This window comes from Squalius cephalus (assembly GCF_949319135.1).
Source record: "Squalius cephalus genome assembly, chromosome: 7".
Classification (NCBI taxonomy): domain Eukaryota; kingdom Metazoa; phylum Chordata; class Actinopteri; order Cypriniformes; family Leuciscidae; genus Squalius; species Squalius cephalus.
In genome coordinates this window covers 29,803,163-29,823,091 of record NC_137128.1, presented here as the reverse complement: position 1 = coordinate 29,823,091, position 19,929 = coordinate 29,803,163, and the positions used below count along the sequence as shown (strand labels likewise).

Genomic DNA, 19,929 nt, shown 5'->3' with positions numbered 1-19,929 from the left:
ATCGCTAAGAAAATATGCTATTTTCACTTAGTATTTTTAATTGAAATCTTTCGTAACATTATAAATATCTTTACTGTGACTTTTGATCAATTTAACGTGTCCTTCCTTTCTCAATAAAAGTATTAATTTCTTTAAAAAAAGAAAGAAATCTTTCCAATCCCAAACTTTTGAACCATGAATTGCTACTCTCTATCAAGGGATAGTATTTTAGCCCCAGCTGGTAGATACTGTAACTACACCATTTGGCTTTAAAAAATATATTTCTCCATCAATGGCCATTCAAAATGAGTTGTTTTTGCTTGTTCTGATCAAATGCATTTATTTTTCATATATTTAGACAAACAGACCTTGCTTGCTATCGCTAATCAGTGGTAGGCTATGTTAGCAGGCAGGGCGTTCATTTTATATTTTGTCTATATTTTATTAGACAAAAATTTGTTGTACAAGAAAAATCATCATTATTTCTGGTCCATTTGCCAAAAGAGAAATATTTGACATGTTCTAAAAGTGTTTTGTCAACATTTAGGAGTACACTAGCATCAAGAAGACCCCAAAACTAGCAGAAAAGCCATAAACTAAAACTCATATTTTCATGATTTCATGTGTATGCATAAACCACATCCATGTTTCAGTATGACCTTGTGTGTGTTTTTCAGCAATTTCTTAGTCTGCTTTTTATATTTAAGTATCTCTGATTCATGATACTGTTATTAAGTGCAGCTGGCATGATGTCCATTTCAAAATACACTGAAAATAAATGTTTATCATTCTGCCACTGCTTGTCTACTCGCTCAAATTATGATAAATCACCCCATTTTTTTTTGTCCTCCACTAGATGGCAATCTCCGATTTTGGAGGCATTTGGTAAAAGTGGTTTAGACAGAGGTCATGATGCAAAATTCACAGAATAAACTGAACTGTTCATCTAAAACCAATGTAGATATAAAGACAAAGGATGCTCTGTAGCACTGAAGACCTGTCTCCCCTCTGCTATGTATAAAAACAATGTAGCAAAATGTCTGGCAAAATGTCCAGGTCTCTTGTATGTGTGCTTTGTGTGCAGTTTTCAAGGTTGCACGTGCAAGCAGAACACAGTCTCTCCTGTGTACGACGACTCTCTCCCATTAAAATTCTCCTGTATCACTTGTGCTAAACAGAATCACATCCACTGGTCAATCAGCAAGGGAGAGCATGTTTAACAACTTGGACTTATATGCAATGCTCACACTGTATGGTAAGATCAGTAGCTGCTGCATTAGCAGTATAAGATTAATGAGTGTGATTTCTTCTATATAATGAACACTTTATTTTATTATTTCCCTTTGAGTGTTTCTTTCTCAGACTATGTTGATATAGTGATTATATTAGTCATATTTATAAAGTACAGACATTCTATGTTTAATTAATTTTCAGAAGAGCTGCTGTAAAGCTCAGCTTATAGTTTTTCTCTCTTTTTATCCCTTTAATGTGGTGTTAATTAAAGAAATGTATCTTAGTGTTGTTAAATTGACACATTAACTACTCAAAAAAGCCACAGGCATGTAAAGTTTTATTATGAGCATGGCAAGGATACTTTGGGGAAAGTGTCAGTGTTTGTAAGGGGTGCAGCTAAGGTCGAATATTTCTTCCCATTTAATTCTAACTCTGAATTTTTGGTCATTATTTTAGGGAAAGTCTGTTAATCAGCTCATTATATCTCCACCCGATAGGAGTGATTTACTTTAGCCAGAAGTGAAGTCATTTAGAATTTCCTCAGTCACATAATTAATATCGCATATTCAATCAAATAAAGCCGTTCTTTTAATTACTTGTAATATTCATAAATGTGTTGAGTTTGTTTTGAAAATGAGCAAATTATCAACAAAAAGATGGTTTAAATTTATTTGAAGTTTATCCTGAGGTCTTTTGAATATCTTCATTTTTGCTGTAATTTGCAACCAGGAATACGTCTACATTCATTTGAGTCATTCCTGCCTGTTTAACACTGTATGGTGCTCAGTCAGTTTGGTCAGGCTGTGGAGTGAGTCTGGACTCATTAAACCCCGTGAAATTATAGAAATTGGGTTAAATCCTTAAAAGAACTCGTGAGGCAAACCCCAAGTGACATTTTGCAATCAAACGGACCAATGAAGAAACTTAAATGTCAGTCTTTGTCCACAGGGCGCAATTAGGCATTCAAATCAATTTCTCTGTCCCTTGGATGTTTATTTTCTAGCCAAATAGGTTTAATGGCATTTTATGGAGTTAATATGTAAGATAATGGGAATACGTTCCTGTTTCTCATCCTTGTTGCATTCCTGGTCTTGCAGTTTTCTACCTGATGAAATAAGTAGTATAGTGTAGGAGCTGAGATAACAACAACAATGCATTAAATGCTATAGAATAACCATTTTTTGGTCCAGGTGACTCACTGAGTGCTTTCCTGTCTGTACAGAGTGCTATATTTATCCAAATTTTGTGACAAGTGGAAAGTGGAGGCTACTCCCCGCTCAGGGAGCCTGTCCATTGCAGGCTACTGAGGCAGAACAGCCTGTTAGGATCCCTAGAGGAAGCACAAAGCTTAGCATTGCTCAGTGGAACTGTGCTTTTTTTACTGCCAGGACCCGCAAAAAACACCTCTTTCTCTCTGGCGTTCTACGACCCTTTCAATGAGACCCCGCTTCCCCCCCCTTCTCCTCTTCAGAGTGGAGCACAGATGGCGTCAGAAAGAGGGGAAGAGTTTAGGAGGAGGCGGAAGAGTGACTGGAGGGCAGTGGTATTTGGCTGGCTGGCTGGTGGGAGGGACCCTTTGTGATGCAATGTTGCATAAATAATGCCAAAGGGGCTCTAAATTCACTGTTGCCATGACGACCTTTGTGCCTGACTGCACTCCACTTTTTGCTTTCCCGCTGGAAGGCAGTCACTACCACTCTTGTAGTTTCTCTAATGACTTTACTCTCTTGATAAGCAGACTAGTGGGATAGTGATGCGCCAACACTGCTTGTTCTCAGCGCAGACGGCCTCTGGAGTATGGTACATGTGCCGGTAAGAACAGTGTTATTTTATTTGGGAAGACAACAGGTGTTTTGTTGTGGGTAGATGGAAAGCTGGAGCAGTTTTGTTGTTGTTGTTGTTGTAGATTTTTAGTTGTTGGTGGCTTCATCATGAACTTGTTGATGTGAAATAAGAAAGGTCAGAGATTATGCTTGTTAGAATCATAATTGCAGAGTTGAAATGAGCATGCTTTTTCAGCGGAAGAGCTATCGCTAAGCGGCTTGCCTGTTTGATGCAAATGCACAGAGATGCGTCTGCCATATCGCCATTAATTGAGACCCTAGACGTGATGATTGTTGAAAATGCTGCAGTTAGCGCCTCTTTAGTCGTCATGGTCCATAGAGCTCTCTTCAACACTCTGAATGGGTATTTTTGTAGCCTTCATCTGGGTTTGTGCCCAAAATAGCAGGTGATGTGTTCTGGAGCCCTCTTAGCATTAACCGCTCTAGGGAGAGTGTCTTTGACCTTGTGGCTGAGTGAACTCATTTCAGCCTTGTCACAAAAGGAGTGGGAACGTTGCATTGACTGTCGTAGCCCTGGGCGCAGGCACATAGTGCAGTGTTTCTGACTGGATTTTCACAGTGATTACTTTAAAGAGGAGCTCTGGGATTTCATCTCTGATTTAGCATCGACAAGTTTGTCATTAAATGTTAAGCAGTGCATATCTAATTGAGTGGAGAGGAAGTGGTGCATAGTGCTGGAATGGTCCAGTGACTATCAAAGTTCAGAATACTGCCATTGGTTATCTGGAGAAACTGTAGAGTAGTTAAAGAGAATGTACGGTTTCATTTACTGTACTTTGCAACCAATTAACTCATTATGGCCAGGGCCCATAATTAAGTATATACACCACTGTTCAAAAGTTTGAGGTCAGTAAGTTACTATTACTTTCATTCAGCAAGGACACATTAAAGTGATCAAAGGTGAGAGACATTTATTATGTTACAAAAGATTTCTATTTCAAATAATGCTGTTGTTTTGAACTTTTTATTCATCAAAGAATCCTGAAAAATGTAGCCTATCATGATTTCCACAAACATTTTAAGCAACACACCAGTTTTGTAACAATATAATAATAAGAAATGTTTCTTGAGCACCAAATCAGCAAATTAGAATGATTTCTGAAGCTGAAAATTCAGCTTTGCCATCACAGGAATAAATTACATTGTAAAATATATTAAAATAGAAACCTTAAAAAAAGTAGTAATATTTGACAATATTACTATTACTGAAATGAAGCCTTGATGAGCTTAAGAGCTTATGAGCTTTCAGAATCTTAAGAAAAAAAACGTATGGACCCCAACCTTTTGAATTAAAAATAATGCCAAACTTTTATCATTGCAATATCATATAAAAGCTAGTTTTAGTCTCTTTGTGAAACTGTACCTGTCACAAAAGATGACACATCAAAGTTTTGCATATTTGTTTTATTGGTTTTACAAGGAGCATTCCACGTTCATTTCTCCATATCGATTCCTGGAGAAGAAAAATAAAAGGTAAATGTTGTCAGAAGATGCACAAGTCATGAAATTTATTTTCTTTAGTGGGTGGTTTGAATGCTTTTGATTACAATTGCCTGCGTTTCTTATGTCAGTAAGGGTCTGACAGTCATTCTTACAGTTTGACCGTGTTTTAAATTGCAGTTCCTTATAAAGTGTTTGTTGTGTATGCCAACATTTTTGAATGAATGCAAATAAATTTTTATCAATATGGAAAGAAAAGCCCTCTCTACAAAGTCTCTCTACATCCTCCCCACCCCACCACACACACACACACACACACACACACACACACACACACACACACACTTGCACACTCTCTCTATCTCTGTGTGTATGTGTTACTGGAGCTTGTGTAAGTGCATGTGTGATACATGCTATAGACAGAATCAATTAAATAATTCCTTTAGGGCTTTACACATATGCTCTGACTGCTTTATGTGTGCAGGAGCTGCAATTTGAGCGACTGACGAGAGAGTTGGAGGCTGAGAGGCAGATTGTTGCCACCCAGCTGGAGAGATGCAAGCTGGGATCTGAGACCGGAAGCATGAGCAGCATCAGGTGGGTCTAGTGGAGTGACACCTCTCATTTACTCAATCTGTCTCACCCCACAATCACCACTTAAACCAGCTAAAATCTTTCACATCCCTCAATCTCTCCTAGATCTACATCATCAAACATGTCCATCAAATACCATTAAAATCATGTTTTTGTAATTCTGTGAAAATATCTTGATGTCCTTTCCCAGCTTATTTCATCATGCATATTTTAATGTAACCACATTCAGAGGAGACTCAGATCTTAACTCTCTCTCTTTAAGTAAACTCTTTCAAGACTGCTAAGTAAACAAAGGGTTAAGTTGTCACAAGCTTTGAATTCAGCCTGTAATTAAAATCTCAACAGTAAACGAGAACAGATACTATAATAAAACAGACTATGGATTATATGCAATCAGTTTGACCCTTCAGAGGCTGATAAGTGCTTCTAATCACTGTTTACAGCGAATGTTCAAATTTAATTGAATGGCCCCATTGTATTATCCTCTTGTTGCTGTGGAGAATATTTTGTGTTTATTCATCAAGCCTGAAAACTCAATAAATCAAATGTCCTTCAGCTGTTCAGTCAATAAGACTCCCACGTTGCTTGCTTTGTCAGTGAGATTCTATTGTACAGGATGATATCAGGTTTAAAGTTGTATATTTGTATCCAGGGCTTGACATTAACACCCACCAAATGCGGGTGGATTTCAGCAGTGGCGTGTAACGCAGTCCCTTCTACTAGTGAATTTTATAAAATCAAAATTTTTCAATAGTAGTCTTTTAAAAAGGCTTCTGAAATAATAAGCTAGGTGCAATGTAGTGTTGTCAAAAATATAGATTTATCGATACTGAAATATCTAAAATGCTCCCAATACTCATATTCCACAGAATAGACACACAGTACCAGCTGCGTTTTCTCGCTCTCCTCTCATCTCTCCGACATCGAGTTGACGGACACACCCGCCTCCCCTCACTCACTGTTTCATTTGCTCTGCCTCCGAATGAATATTGTTGCTTATACAGGGCTAGAATTTCGCCGTGGGATTTCACGTATTGTGCATAATTTCTGCATAATTCCTGCAGATTCTGTGCTCACACCCAAAGTGTGTACACATAAAACCCAGTATATTAGCTATATAAAACAATATAATGGGTCCGTGCGTCAGGTCTTAAAGTGACAGCAGCCTAATATACCGGCTGCCAAATTATGAGATGATATTAAAAAAATATTTTTTCCCCATGGTATCGATGCCAAAATTGTGGCCAGTGAAAATGCTGAGTAGCTAGTAACTTTAGAAACCACTAGCCACAGTAGCCACTAGCCCTGTTTGTATCATTAGTGTTAGTATCTCTACTTTCAGTAGCTATTTTCTCATCAAAAGTTGTGAATCTAACTTATGCGCAAAGTTGGAATATTGCATAAAACATTTGCGAATAAAGCACCGTTTCCATCCAGTGAGCCGATGAGAGATATATATTATATGTAGGCATATATATATATATATATATATATAGTTATAGGTAAAATGAAGAAATTTATAATGACTTCAGTGTTGTTGATTGTACCTGTCTTTCATTTTTGATCAAGCTCGATCTTTGAATGTTCTTGCATTTTTTTGCTGGCTGTCAGTATGTTTAGTCTTAAAGAGTCAGGCTAGGTCAGATCTCTTCTCAAGACAAATATAGCTTACAGACAAACAAGCAGCTCAAGGCCAAAATATAATCTGCTAGTCAAATAACACGGTACTCAAGTATCTAATCAAGGTTTGCATGGATCTTGATTGATTTCAGTTCATGGTTATTTTACTTTGTGCATTTTTTTTCTGCTGTTCACTTCAACAGACATATACTTTCAGTGTTGGTGTTACTAAATGGTGTTCAATTTCAATTGCATTACAATACAGATACAAAACACCGCACTATTATTTGTTTCTTTTTTTTATAAGGCAACAAGCTGAAAGTCAGCATCAGGAGAAGCACCGTGGGCTAAAGAGAGCACTTTCAGCCCATGACCCACTTGTTTAATGAAACATGGAGCTTTTCAAATAGCACTCCATTTTGAACAAACATAATGCTGGCCTAGTTCTTCAACTAACTATCTGATACTCAGCAAAAACAAATCTCTGATTAACCGATGTGCAAAATGCCTCTGCGGCAACAGTGGAAATGCCACATGAAGTTGTCTTATTGTCTCTAGTCGGACGGAACCTAGGCACAGCGTCAAACATCTGCTGCTCTGAGTGAGGCCTTTGACTTTGACTAGACGTTCACTGTCGAGCCCTATCCGGTAGCATGGAGTTGTCTTGCTAAACGCTGTCTGTCGAGCACAGTGAGGAAGTATTAAGCCAAAGCTGTTTGACTGTTTTCCTGCCAGATTAGTCCACCAGTCTCCTGTGAGCTTGGACTGCGCTGGCACTGTGTACGTGTCTACAATGTGTGCCTCGAGGAGAGATAATGCTCTGTTGGCATGTGGTGTAAATAAGTTGTATTGAGGAGACAATGTGTTTGACAGCTCTAATCTCACTATAGTAAAACGGCAAGCGAGAGCTTCTGGCCATACAGTTGGCAATGGGAAAATAGTATTATTAGTATTCAATTCGTAAAGTATGTACATTATTTCAGCATTTGCTATATGTAGCAACAATCTTTTTGTCTGTTCCTACAGCTCAATTGGTAGAGTTGATGCTAGCAACATTATGGGAATGGGTAAAGCGTGTACCTTGTTTGTACAATGTAATCTGCTTTAAAAAAAAGCATCTGCCTAAATATAAAAAGAAAATGCATGAATGTACGTCTAGTATTAGATATCCACTTTGCTTGAAATTGCACATGAAAAGAAAAGAAAACATTGAAAGGCTTTTCCATTGAGACTGTACTGAAATGCATTAAATTTCTCTTCACCCTCTAGTTGCAGAGGATAAATTGACGGAAAGAAAGATGGTGGGCTGAATTCACTAAACAGTTTTGTGTGTGAGTGTGTGTGTGTGTGTGCAGTAATTGGGCACAAAAATCTGCTACCACCAGTAATCTACTTTAACTAGGCTTTTAAGTGAGCTGAAATAACGGTGCATGTGTAAATTAAGTCATGAGTATATCGTTAGTTATTGTTGTTCTTTGAATCCAGGCATGCAGCGTAGAAGAGTGCACTTTAAGCACACTACTCTTTTTGCAGGCCCTTTTTTTGGCATACGATATAGTATGGAAGTAGGCATATTCAGACATAGTGCCAGTGGTTTTTTTTTGTTTTTTGTTTTTGGTCAGTGGGGTCCAATGTTGTTTTGGACCCCACTGACTTTTATCATATGGATGAAAGCAGTTAAAACATTCTATAAAACTTTACAAGAAGCTCTCATTTGTTAACATTAGTTAATGCAATAACTAACATTGAACAATATATTCTTACAACATTTCTTACCCTTTGTTAATGTTAGTTAACAAAAATGTTTATGCTAATTCACAGAGCATCAACTAATTAACAGATGTTAATAATGTATTAGTAAAGGTTGAAATTAACATTTACTAAGATTAATAAATGCTTTAGAAGTATTATTCACTGTTAATGTTAATTAATGTAGTTAAATAATGTTAACAAATGAAACCTTATTGCAAAGTGTTACCAAATATTCTTCAAAATATTTTTCAACACTCACCCATTGAAATTCATCCTGTTGAACCCTTCTCGAAGGGACAGGGTTGAGGACACTGACAGTAAGAAACCTTCCCATCTGCCTGTGCACCCAGGGTGTCTGTGCTCAGACAATCCCTCTCCATTCTTACAGGATATTAAGCATATTAAGGGTGTCTAGTGCACTGGCTGACTCACGCTAAGTGTCTCCCCATACAGTACAGGGAATACAGAGCGTATTGATTTAGCAGGCAATATGTCTGGCTTAAGAGGTGATGAAAGCTTCTTCTGCTGCCCAAGTTCAGTTATAAGCACGGACTGTTTGACTTTAGCCTAACCATGTAGACTTAAACCCAGTCTGGTGACTGAGAGACAAGGATACTGTCTGCATCTCAATTACTGGGGTGACCCAGCTATTATTGTACTGCATGTAGCTTTCGATAACCAGATTATGCTGAATGACATTTAATAAAAACAATCATTCTCATTAGTTGTATTAAATAACTCTTTGGAAGAGATATTGTATAACAGACTTTGATTCAGATATAGCTAACTTATTAACGTTTCTGAAAAGACATGTAAATAGCAGTACTGTGGCATTTATCATAGCATTTTCACCAGTTCTTGTTTTATTATCTAATGCTAATGTTTTAGGTCTTAATATGTTTTCTAGTCTATTTTTACTCCGAGGAAGGAGTGGAAAATGTATTTTGACAACATTACATGGCTGTCCATGCCAGTGGAAGTGTCACCACTAGACAGCTAGATACCACTATGTCTCTCACATATTCGATCTGCCTTGTGACATAGCGGCACACTGCTGCCTAGCTTAAATGAACTGAACTGGTCATGAACTGAGAAATCAAATTTTCCTTGAGCTTTTGACATATCACAAGAGGTCATCATACTATAAGAATATCCTGTAAGTTTCAGAACTGAAAACTTCCTTGTTAGACCAAAAAAATCTTTTATTGTAACCAAGCCCAGAGAACGACTCGTTTAGAATGTACCTATTTATGACATCATAGGTAAGTGAAAGAACACTGAAGAAGACGATCAACTCCTACTTCATCATCGCAACTTTGGCCCCGCCCACTGGCGTGTTAGGGAGATGACGAGGAGAGAAGAGCGATACAGGATCACTGGACTAAAAATAACATTATCTTCCAAAGGATCCTAATGCTTGGAATGGGGTTATTTATTTTCAACAATGTGAATGTCTCAGTTGAACATTATTTATTTGAATTCAGTACATTTCACTGTGGATTCTTTGGTAAATCAGAACACAATCAGAGTTCTGGAGTCGGTATAACTCTTGGTATAATCAACGAATCTCTTATTTACATTGTGTTTGCACTGTTAGTTATGATGAAAGCATTCATTAGTGTGCAGAAATCGAGTTAGAGAAACCTATAGAAACTATAGATCTAAATATAATGCTATAATCAACACTTTTCAAGATTAGTTAACCTTGATGCTGTAATAGTAAAAATGTGCTAAACGTTTTTGAGAGAGTTCCACATGTAGTACTAGCCATTTCATATGCAAAGATGTTAGCCAATCACAGCAGTGGGCGTTTACACTGAAGTCTCACAGCAGACACACCCCTTAAAACAGAGCGTTCAAATCAGAAGGTAAAATCAGGCTAGGAAAAATGCCTTTCATTTCTAAATTATGACCATTTTTTATGTAAAAATCATACCAACATTATAAGTGCACCCTAGGAAACATTATAAAACAATACAACAATGCAGTTCATGACCCCTTTAAATAAACCGGCCTAGCATAGCGCAGATCTCAACCACTGAGCTCCCTACAAGTGACATCATTCACACTGTCAGCCTAATGAGCCACCACATCCTCAGATGCAGTCGAAATAACATTCCGTCCTTTTAGAAAGCACAATTACAATAGGAAATGTGTGATTGATCCTGTAATTGTTCAGGCTAACTGCTGTTGTCCTTGTTACTGCACACTGGGATCTATTTTTTTAAAGTCCAAATCAGTCTGGAAACTCCTTTTGAAACATTTAAAGGGGGGGTGAAATGCTCATTTTCACTCAATCTCCTGTTAATCTTGAGTACCTATAGAGTAGTATTGCATCCTTCATATCTCCAAAAAGTCTTTAGTTTTATTATATTTATAACAGAAAAGATAGGCTGTACCGAGTCTTTCCGGAAAAAACCGAGCGTCTGGAGGCGGGTCGTGTGGGCGAAGCCAGAGCCATAGAGAGAATCCGTCGATCTGGGCTTTGTTTATAAAACATTCATCGTCGAAATGCAGGGAACAAACAGCATCCACTGTTCCTAATGCTGGGTTCTTTGGTAAGCTTTCCCTCACATCCAAAAACACACTTTGGAGACACTATGCAGCGCTGCCGATGATTTCCTGTTGAAGCGCGTTGAGGTGCGCGGTCTCGCTCTCCTCTAGTCGACGTGTGCGCGGCCGCGCTTTTCCGGGAGAAATGCTCATATAAGGAGTTCCACTCTGGTCTACGTCATTAGATCCACGGTCGAAAAAAAAACAGCCGAAACTTGTACCAACCCGGAAGTAAGATTTTCGGCACAGAAATTCTCCGTTATTCGTCCAAAATATTTTTAAAAAACTTTGGCCATGTTAAGCATGAGAATCCATCTCTTTAACACTGTAAACAACTCTGAATACATGAAACACCATTGTACCCCCCTTTAAAGTAGAAATGCAGTGACTTTACCTGAATTTACCATAGTTACTGAATAGTACCCATAGTGTAACTGTGGTATTTGTAGTAACTTATTCAAAACCATGGACTGCATAATACTGATTTGGATTGCTTAGTACTAATAACACAAAATACAATTATTGTTCTTTTGAACTTTCAATTAATGAAAGCATTCTGAAAAAAAGTGTCTTTTTTCCACAAAAATATGAACTGTTTTCAACATTTATAATAATAAGTAATGTTATTTGAGCACCAAATGAGTATATTAGAATGATTTCCAAAGGATAATTTGACACTGAAGACTGGAGTAATGATGCTGAAAATTCACCTTCGCAATCAATAAAAAATATATGAAAATAGATTATGAAATAAATGTGAAAAAAATATTTTGAATTCTTGTAATATTTCACAATATTAATGTTTTCTTTTAATTACAATGGTATTCCATATACATAAGTACTACATTTTTGTAAACAAGTTACCACAGTGAGTGTTACTATATTAAAACTACTACTAAATTTTCTCGAGTCAGTTTCCAAACGAGAGCCATTTTGTGGCAGCCAGGGCAGCAGAGGTGTCTGGGGACTCGTGTTTATGTTACTGTGATTTGTAGTGAAAGTATTTTACCTTCATGTCATTCATAGTAATACACCGTAAAAGAGTGTTCACCATCACAAAGCAGCTGTACAGCATCTGTGCAGCACCATCCATTGCTTTCATATCCTCTGAAACAATTCTGCTGTGAGAAAGACGGCCATGATTCAGCACTACAAGAGGGGCTCTCTCATTACGGGATGCTCTCTCGCACTGGGATTGAAATGTATTCCTCTCTAAGGACTGTGTTACATCTCTCTTGATTTGTAGCCTATATCATTCCATGAAGAGTCCAAAAGCACACACAGCATTATTTCTGTTTTTCTCACGTTTTTGCTAAACTGACTTTTTAAGGACTGTAGGAGTGCTTCTTTTGGCAAAATGACATGAATTTTAGACTGTTCCTCACAGAAAGATATCATATGGCTTTAGAAGACTTGGAAAATGGTACTTTTATGATACTTTTATAGTCATTTTGAAGCTTAACACTGACAGCTCACATTCTTGTTCATTATAAAGAAAGGAGTGAGCAGGATAGTCTTAAAGGGGGGGTGAAATGCTCATTTTCACTCAATCTCCTGTTAATCTTGAGTACCTATAGAGTAGTATTGCATCCTTCATATCTCCAAAAAGTCGTTAGTTTTATTATATTTATAAAAGAAAGATAGGCTGTACCGAGTCTTTCCGGAAAAAACCGAGCGGCTGGAGGCGGGTCGTGTGGGCGAAGCCAGAGCCATAGAGAGAATCCGTCGATCTGGGCTTTGTTTATAAAACATTCATCTTAGCTGTGCTAACGCGCCGAGCTAGTAACACACAGAGACAATAGAAGCAGTTTTACTCACCGAACCTTTATCATTGTGACTGCTCGATCCTTAAGCATTAGACGATCTGCAAATCCGTCGATCTGGGCTTTGTTTATAAAACAAGCATCGTCGAAATGCAGGGAACAAACAGTCTTACACAACTCCGTTTATGCTCAGGAAAAACAAACTCCATCCACTGGTGCCTTAACGCTGGGTTCTTTGGGAATCTGTGCAGGGTTGTCTTGCCCTGGCAACCAAAAACACACTTCTTTGGTGACATTGGCTTCCCAAAAGCTTCCCAAAAGCCGAGCATAGCGCTTTGATGGCAAACTGCTTTCGCTCTCTCTCTCTGGTCTACGAGTGCGCGCGCGCCCGCGATCTTACCGGAGAAGTGCCCTTAGGACCCATATAAGGAAATTCCGTTACATCTGACGTCACACATGCCCATACTCGAAAAAAACTTTCCGAAACTTGTGACAAACCGGAAGGACAATTTTTGGCACAGAAATACTCCTTCAAACGTACAATTAAATTTTTGAAACTTTGTCCATGTTTAGCATGGGAATCCAACTCTTTAACAGTGTAAAAAACTCAGTATGCATGAAATAGCATTTCACCCCCCCTTTAAATTCACAGTTTGTGTTCTATGGAAGAAAGAAAGTCTGAATTTACAATTTACAGATTTCTTTTCTTTTTACGTGGACTAATCTTGGAGCCCTAATGACTAAAGGGATTAAATAGATTCAATCTGTTTAGCTGAAATATTTCATGATAAATTACTCTCCATGTTATATATCACACATACAGTCCCAGGACTAACAAGCACTATTTTAGTCAGACTCATGTAGAGTTTAATAATGGGTGGCCTGGCTCTTACAGATGAGTGCCTCTGCTCCGCACTCATTAATACAATCACGTGAAGCCCTTTCACATGCTTTGTCTGACAGCATGGCCTGTGCACCACACTGAAGACATGGGAAAGTAGTTAGCCCCACCCCCTCGATCAAACTCTTGTGAAAATCACCAGTTTGTTTCATGCGTGTAATCTTACTTTTAAATTTCTAGACTATTTGGGGTGATATTCTTCTTTTTAAGATGTGTTTACTTTACATTTATATTCCTTCTTCTCTATATAATATATATATTTAGCTTAAAAAAGCAAGCAACCTCTCTTTCTTGATGGCTTGCGTCTATCTTTCTGTCTGTCAGTTGGGAGGCACTCATTGACCCCCAGCGGTTTAGGGACGGCCTTTTTCTCTCCCTCCCTCTTTCACTCTTTTCACATACGTTAGCAGTGAACAAAAGCCGCTCTCAGCTTTGTTCCAGCTTTTCATAGCACACTTTCACTCTTTCACACCACAATCTCAACTTTCTTTCTCCTATCATGACAAACCAAAGCAAACAGGCTGTAAAAAAACACACACACTGTAAACACACACACACACACACACACACACACACACACACACACACACACACACACACACACACACACACACACACACACACACACACACACACACACACACACACACACACACACACACACACTTTGTATTACTGCAGTATAGGGCAGCTAGGTTTGTTCCACAGCATAAATGATAAAAATAAAGTTTTCATCTTTGGAAAAAGATTGCTTTAACCAAATATATACTGTATACTGTAACAGTTTAGATTAGGGAACACTATTCACTATTATCTAGTTGTTTATTAGCATGCATAATACTAGCATATTGTTTGTTTATGAGTACTTACTGTATACATATAAAGCATATATTATATACTTATAAAGGACATATTGATGCCTTATTCTGCATATCCATATTCTACATCCCTTTACCCTACCCAATACCTAAACATAGCCACTACAACAACGACCTTATAACTATCAATAAGCAGTAATTTGGAGTTTATTGAGGAAAAACTCCTAGTAGTGAACATGTGTTCCCTAATCTAAAGTGTGTGTGTGTGTGTGTGTGTGTGTATATATATTTAGTGCTGTCAATTGAATAAAAAAAATCACTAATTAATAATCACATATTTTTCTGTAATTAATCGCACGTAACATTAAAATTTGTTATATATTTTATATTGTAATACACAATTTCTCACTGAATCTCCAAATTAATGTAGAAACAATATAAACATGGTACAGTATATTTTAATGCCATCTTTTTACCAAGTTCTATGTATGAATGGATGCTGCATTCATTGCGTTAAATATTTTAACACATAATAAAGAAAATATTAATTGCAGAAATCGTTTTTTTTGACAGCCCTAAAATAAACATAAATGTTTTTAAAACAAATGTATTTGAAAACAAATTGGATTTAAAGCTAGGGTAGGTAAGATTTTTCTAAAAAAAAAAACATTCCAAATTTGTTTAAACTGTCTTTATATACCAATACATAATTAAAATGTAAGTACTCTGAAAAAGAAAGTATAAAAATCGAGTGTCTGTAGACCTCTCACGACTGTTGTAAACACAGGTCATTATTTCCATTCACTCCACCCCCTCCCTTCTGGGCTCCTTCCAAAGCCACGCCCCCAAAACACATGAACGCGCGACGCCAAACGGCTCAGCTCAGCTGAAGACGCATTTATTTACCTGAGACGAGCGGAGAGGAAGGAGCGCAGTGCATGCAGTGACATCATGTCAGAATCACATGTAATAAAAAACCTAACTTTATCACTATGAATATAAACAAATATGATGGCTTTTAGTACTCACTATCAAGCTAGCATATCGATACTGGTAAAGTTTAAAATATATTTTGTTTGATTCGGTAACGAGCTATATTTAGGCTATAGGTAACGAGCTATATTTATAAGGCAAAGCTAGGTTGCATTGATACACGTTTTTCCATTACCATCAGTTAAACTGTGATGAAGGTGAATTTCGTGTAAGAGTCATAACATATACGGTGTTTTGCATGTAAGAGTTTCCATGATGAAAACATTGTTGACTCTGATGAGGACTAACGTTACACTCCGGTGACAAGTACCGCATCGTCGGTTCGAGGACAGGTCCACTCCGGGGTCGAGGGCGAAGCAGAGGAGGTCGTTCAAGAGTGCGGGCAGGGTCCGAGGAAGTAGTTTAGCAAAGTAGCAAAGCTGGCATTGGTAGTTTTTGCTGCATTTTCTCAGCCATTGTGCCGCAAACTCCTGCTTACTCGGTGTAGTGAGCTGAATATTTCCGGGAACGGTGACATGTGATGAGTGCACGCAGGGCAGCGCACGCAGTGGGGCGCGGGCACGAGACATGAAGGCATCTGATTGGTTCTTTACATTCGCACCGAATGGCAGTGATTGGTCAGAGTTTTTACTGTCCTACAGCTGCTACAGAGGTCAGATTTTTTTCATTCCTTTTTCTGAACACATAATATATTGACTACTATCAGAATGGAAGGACCATTTCACCCAGTATAAAAAAAAATGTTTCTGAACAGGATTACCTACCCTACCTTTAATGCTGTTAAATGTTGTATTTAATGCAGTTAACGATTTACCTAATTTGATATTATAAGATACACACACACACACACACACACACACACACACACACACACACACACACACACACACACACACACACACACACACACACACACACACACACACACACACAAACATTTTGTATTACTGCATAGGGCAGCTAGGTTTGTTCCACAGCATAAATGATAAAAATAAAGTTTTCATCTTTGGAAAAAGATTGCTTTAACCATATATATATATACTGTATACTGTAACAGTTTAGATTAGGGAACACTATTCACTATTATCTAGTTGTTTATTAGCATGCATAATACTAGCATATTGTTTGTTTATGAGTACTTACTGTATACATATAAAGCACATATTATACACACACACACACACACACACACACACACACTGTCAAGTGACATTATTCATCAATTTAGCATTAGTTTGCAGTTCACGTCGCTTTGTTTGTTGTTTACAAACCAATAAGATATTTCTATCTTATGAATAATTGTAGAACAGACAAAGAAGAACAATAGAGATCCAACACAAAGTTTAATAATAATAATCCAAATAACTGCCATCAGGCTGAGCAACACACACTAAACGCAAACGTTACCGGACACTGAATGAAGAAAAGGTATGACTTAAATAGGAAACAAGGCACTCAATGACACACAGCTGATACAAACAAACTCATAATGACAGAAACCATGACAACCAAGGAGTGGCGGGAACAAAGGGAGACAGAAACTTAGTGAATGCAAACTATAAGTCCATGATTACTAAACAAACTGAACATAATGGTGACAGTAGACAATTAGCCAGAATGGAGGCAAAGAACACTAAATCAGAGTGCTAATTGTAATGGTCGAAAATCACATTGCTCCAAGTGTTTCAGCTAATATGTTGAGTCAATATGGAAATGGAGCACATAAAGAACAGTGATTAACTACTGACCATACAATGACCCACAGCTGTGATTGCCTCATCTGTCATGTCATTATTCTCAAGGTAATTATCTTGGGAGAGAAAAATATCTTCATCCCAAAAGGCTTTAATGATCCCCATGAAGACAGACTCATTCTGTGCCATCAATGTGATGTTATCTAGCCAGATGTCTTCGAGAGTGATATCACAATTGTCAGTCTTATAGCATACTGGAAATTGAACGACAATTTCCAGCCAATGGGAACAATTAGTTGTTTTTTTATTTATTTATTTTGTGTTGGAGGCACTCATAATCATATCTCACAACTGAATCAGTGTTCATCTACCTTAGAGGACTTATTTATTTCATTTTGCTTGTACTGTAATTACCTGACATATTTAGCCAGTAATTGTCTTTTATAGGGAGCTATTAGGATGAAAACAGTTAATGCTTGTTTGAAAGCAGGTCAACACACTCATTAAAACGGGGGTTTGGCAAAAAATGCCTTGTGGCTCATTTCTGTTACTCACTCTCAGGGAGCCTGTCTCTGTCTATAGCATTGTTCGCGGAAGAAACGGTGATGAATGGGTTTTAGGAGAACAACGCCGTGGCCCTATTAACATGGCGTTTTGTTTTCTTCTGCGATCAGTCACCCCCCGCACAAACACAGACTGCCTCACAAAATGAATCCTTGCACACTCGCCGGAAGAAAATCAATAGAGTGATTTAGCAGCTGCTGTAAGGATCCAAGGACAATGGGTGAGCGTTTAGCCTACTGATAGCGTTACGGGTAAGGCAGACCACTATATACCGTGTGGTGACAAACCCGGACATTGATTAGGGGTATGTGACTCGACGTTCATCCTCAAGCCTTTATTTCCACCCAATCCATAATCATCATAGCTTCTGTTTGTGTGTTCTACAACTGAGATGATACTTCATTGATCGACCTATGTGATTCAGAAAGTGTGCAAACAGATTTATGTACTTGATGGGAAAACAGCTACACAAGTAGTTTATGGAAGCCAAAGTACGTATTTAGTAAAACCAAAAACGTCGGTAAGATTTTTTTATTTTTTTGAAAGGAGTTTCTTACTCTCATTAAGGCTGCATTTATGTAATACAAATACAGTACAAACAGTAATATTGCGAAATATTATTACAATGTTTTCTCTTACTGATTCCAAAGTTATGGCAGATGTCTATTTCACTTACTGTATATCCCTTAATAACAGGTGCATAAAATCACGCATACAGCCGTACAATCTCCTTAGACAAACATTTACTGTAAAATTGGGCCTTTCCAGTGTGACATGATCCTGTGCAGAAAGCAAGGTCCATGAAGGAATTGTTCACTGAGTCTGAACCATTGAACACAGTTGGGATAAAATGCAAACTAGGCCCCATCATGCCTGACCTTACTGATGCTCTTGTGTCTGCTGCTTTACCATAAAAAATATTATCATCACTTCAGTGTTTGTGTTGACGATGCATCTAAATCTATTCTATCCTTAATCATCCTACAGTTCTGCAGATGAGAAGTTTCGCTGGAACAACCAAGGTAACTGAACTGTTTTCTTGCTAAAATGAGAATTTTCTTGCTCTTCAGCCCATCAGTGATTTGAAACCTTACGAGAAGGAGGTGAATGTTGTATTAAGAGGACCTTCTGAAATACGTTTTGACAGTTGTCATAATCTAGCTGCCCACATGGTAAACCGTGCATGTCAGAGTGAAACATGTTGACTTTTGACTGTATTGATTGTGCTACAGCAAAACGTTAGCCCAAGATGACAACCTCTGCCTTCCAGAACATAAAACATAGAGGAGAGGCTGAGATTGAAGAGCAGGAGCAGTGCAGCACATAAATGATTCATGAGCTTGCGGTCACGCCACACTCTTTAAAATACTGGGTTCTTGATGAAGAATCAAAACAAAACCAGATTAAGCATCTCATTTTCATGCAGGCTAATTCAAATGGAAAATTATTTTGTAGATTCCTCAGTGGTTGGTTTTGTACTGTAAATTTCTATGGTTTTAGTTCATGCCAGTTTTGGCCTTCAAAATAGGACTACATTATAAAAATGTTGTGAAAAGGTTGTGATATCATTTTATTCAGTATAATTTAAGGCCAATTCACACCGAACCGACAGACGCCGACCAATGGCAACAGACACTTTGTCGGATCAGTATGTTACCCCTGTCGGCGTCTGTTGGCATTGGATGGCGCTTGTTTTCATGTTCAATCAGCGTTTGTCGTGTCGTGGAATGTCTGAGAAGTGACATACTGTAATCTGGTGATTGTGCACATTGGTCACCATCTGTTTGACGGTGTGTTTTTTTTTTTAACATAATACTTATTGTCACAATGCTTCAGATACATATAGAGATCAAATACAAGACTCAAGTGGTGTCTTTTTTTCATATTTCTTTAAAATTTTTATATAAATGTTCACAGGCTACCCTATATGAATCGAGTAATCTGAATAACTAGCATATGGTTGGTTTTTGGTCATAAACCTTCATTCTGTAAATACAAATATTTTCACTGCATTTTTTAAATGTCTGATTTCAAAACCTAAATAAAACGTCGATTTGAATATGTAAACTGCACATTTGCATAATGCACATTTTTACAGTTTTAAATTACAGGTGAATGTTTTTTTAAAGCATTTTATTTCAGCTTAACCTAACTGCAATCAACATTGTAAAACCTTTTGTC

At 37.7% G+C, this 19,929-nt stretch overlaps 1 protein-coding gene across 10 annotated transcripts in view; it reads left to right on the top strand.

Annotated features, from left to right (window-relative positions):
• ctnnd2b (catenin (cadherin-associated protein), delta 2b) overlaps window positions 1-19,929 on the top strand; it is an 81,542-nt gene that overhangs the window by 17,264 nt on the left and 44,349 nt on the right. For 7 of the 10 annotated variants that reach the window (XR_013821722.1, XR_013821723.1, XM_079876129.1 and 4 more), the window contains exons 3-4: window positions 4,981-5,093; window positions 18,736-18,770. Coding sequence is in view for 8 of the 10 variants with exons in the window: in XM_079876129.1 (XP_079732255.1) it covers window positions 4,981-5,093; window positions 18,736-18,770 (148 nt within the window). In the remaining 2 variants the exon portion in view is untranslated. Of the gene's footprint in view, window positions 1-1,185; window positions 1,235-2,745; window positions 3,025-4,980; window positions 5,094-18,735; window positions 18,771-19,929 lie in introns of those variants that run through there. The other 3 variants (XM_079876127.1, XM_079876128.1, XM_079876123.1) reach the window with 3 other exon arrangements.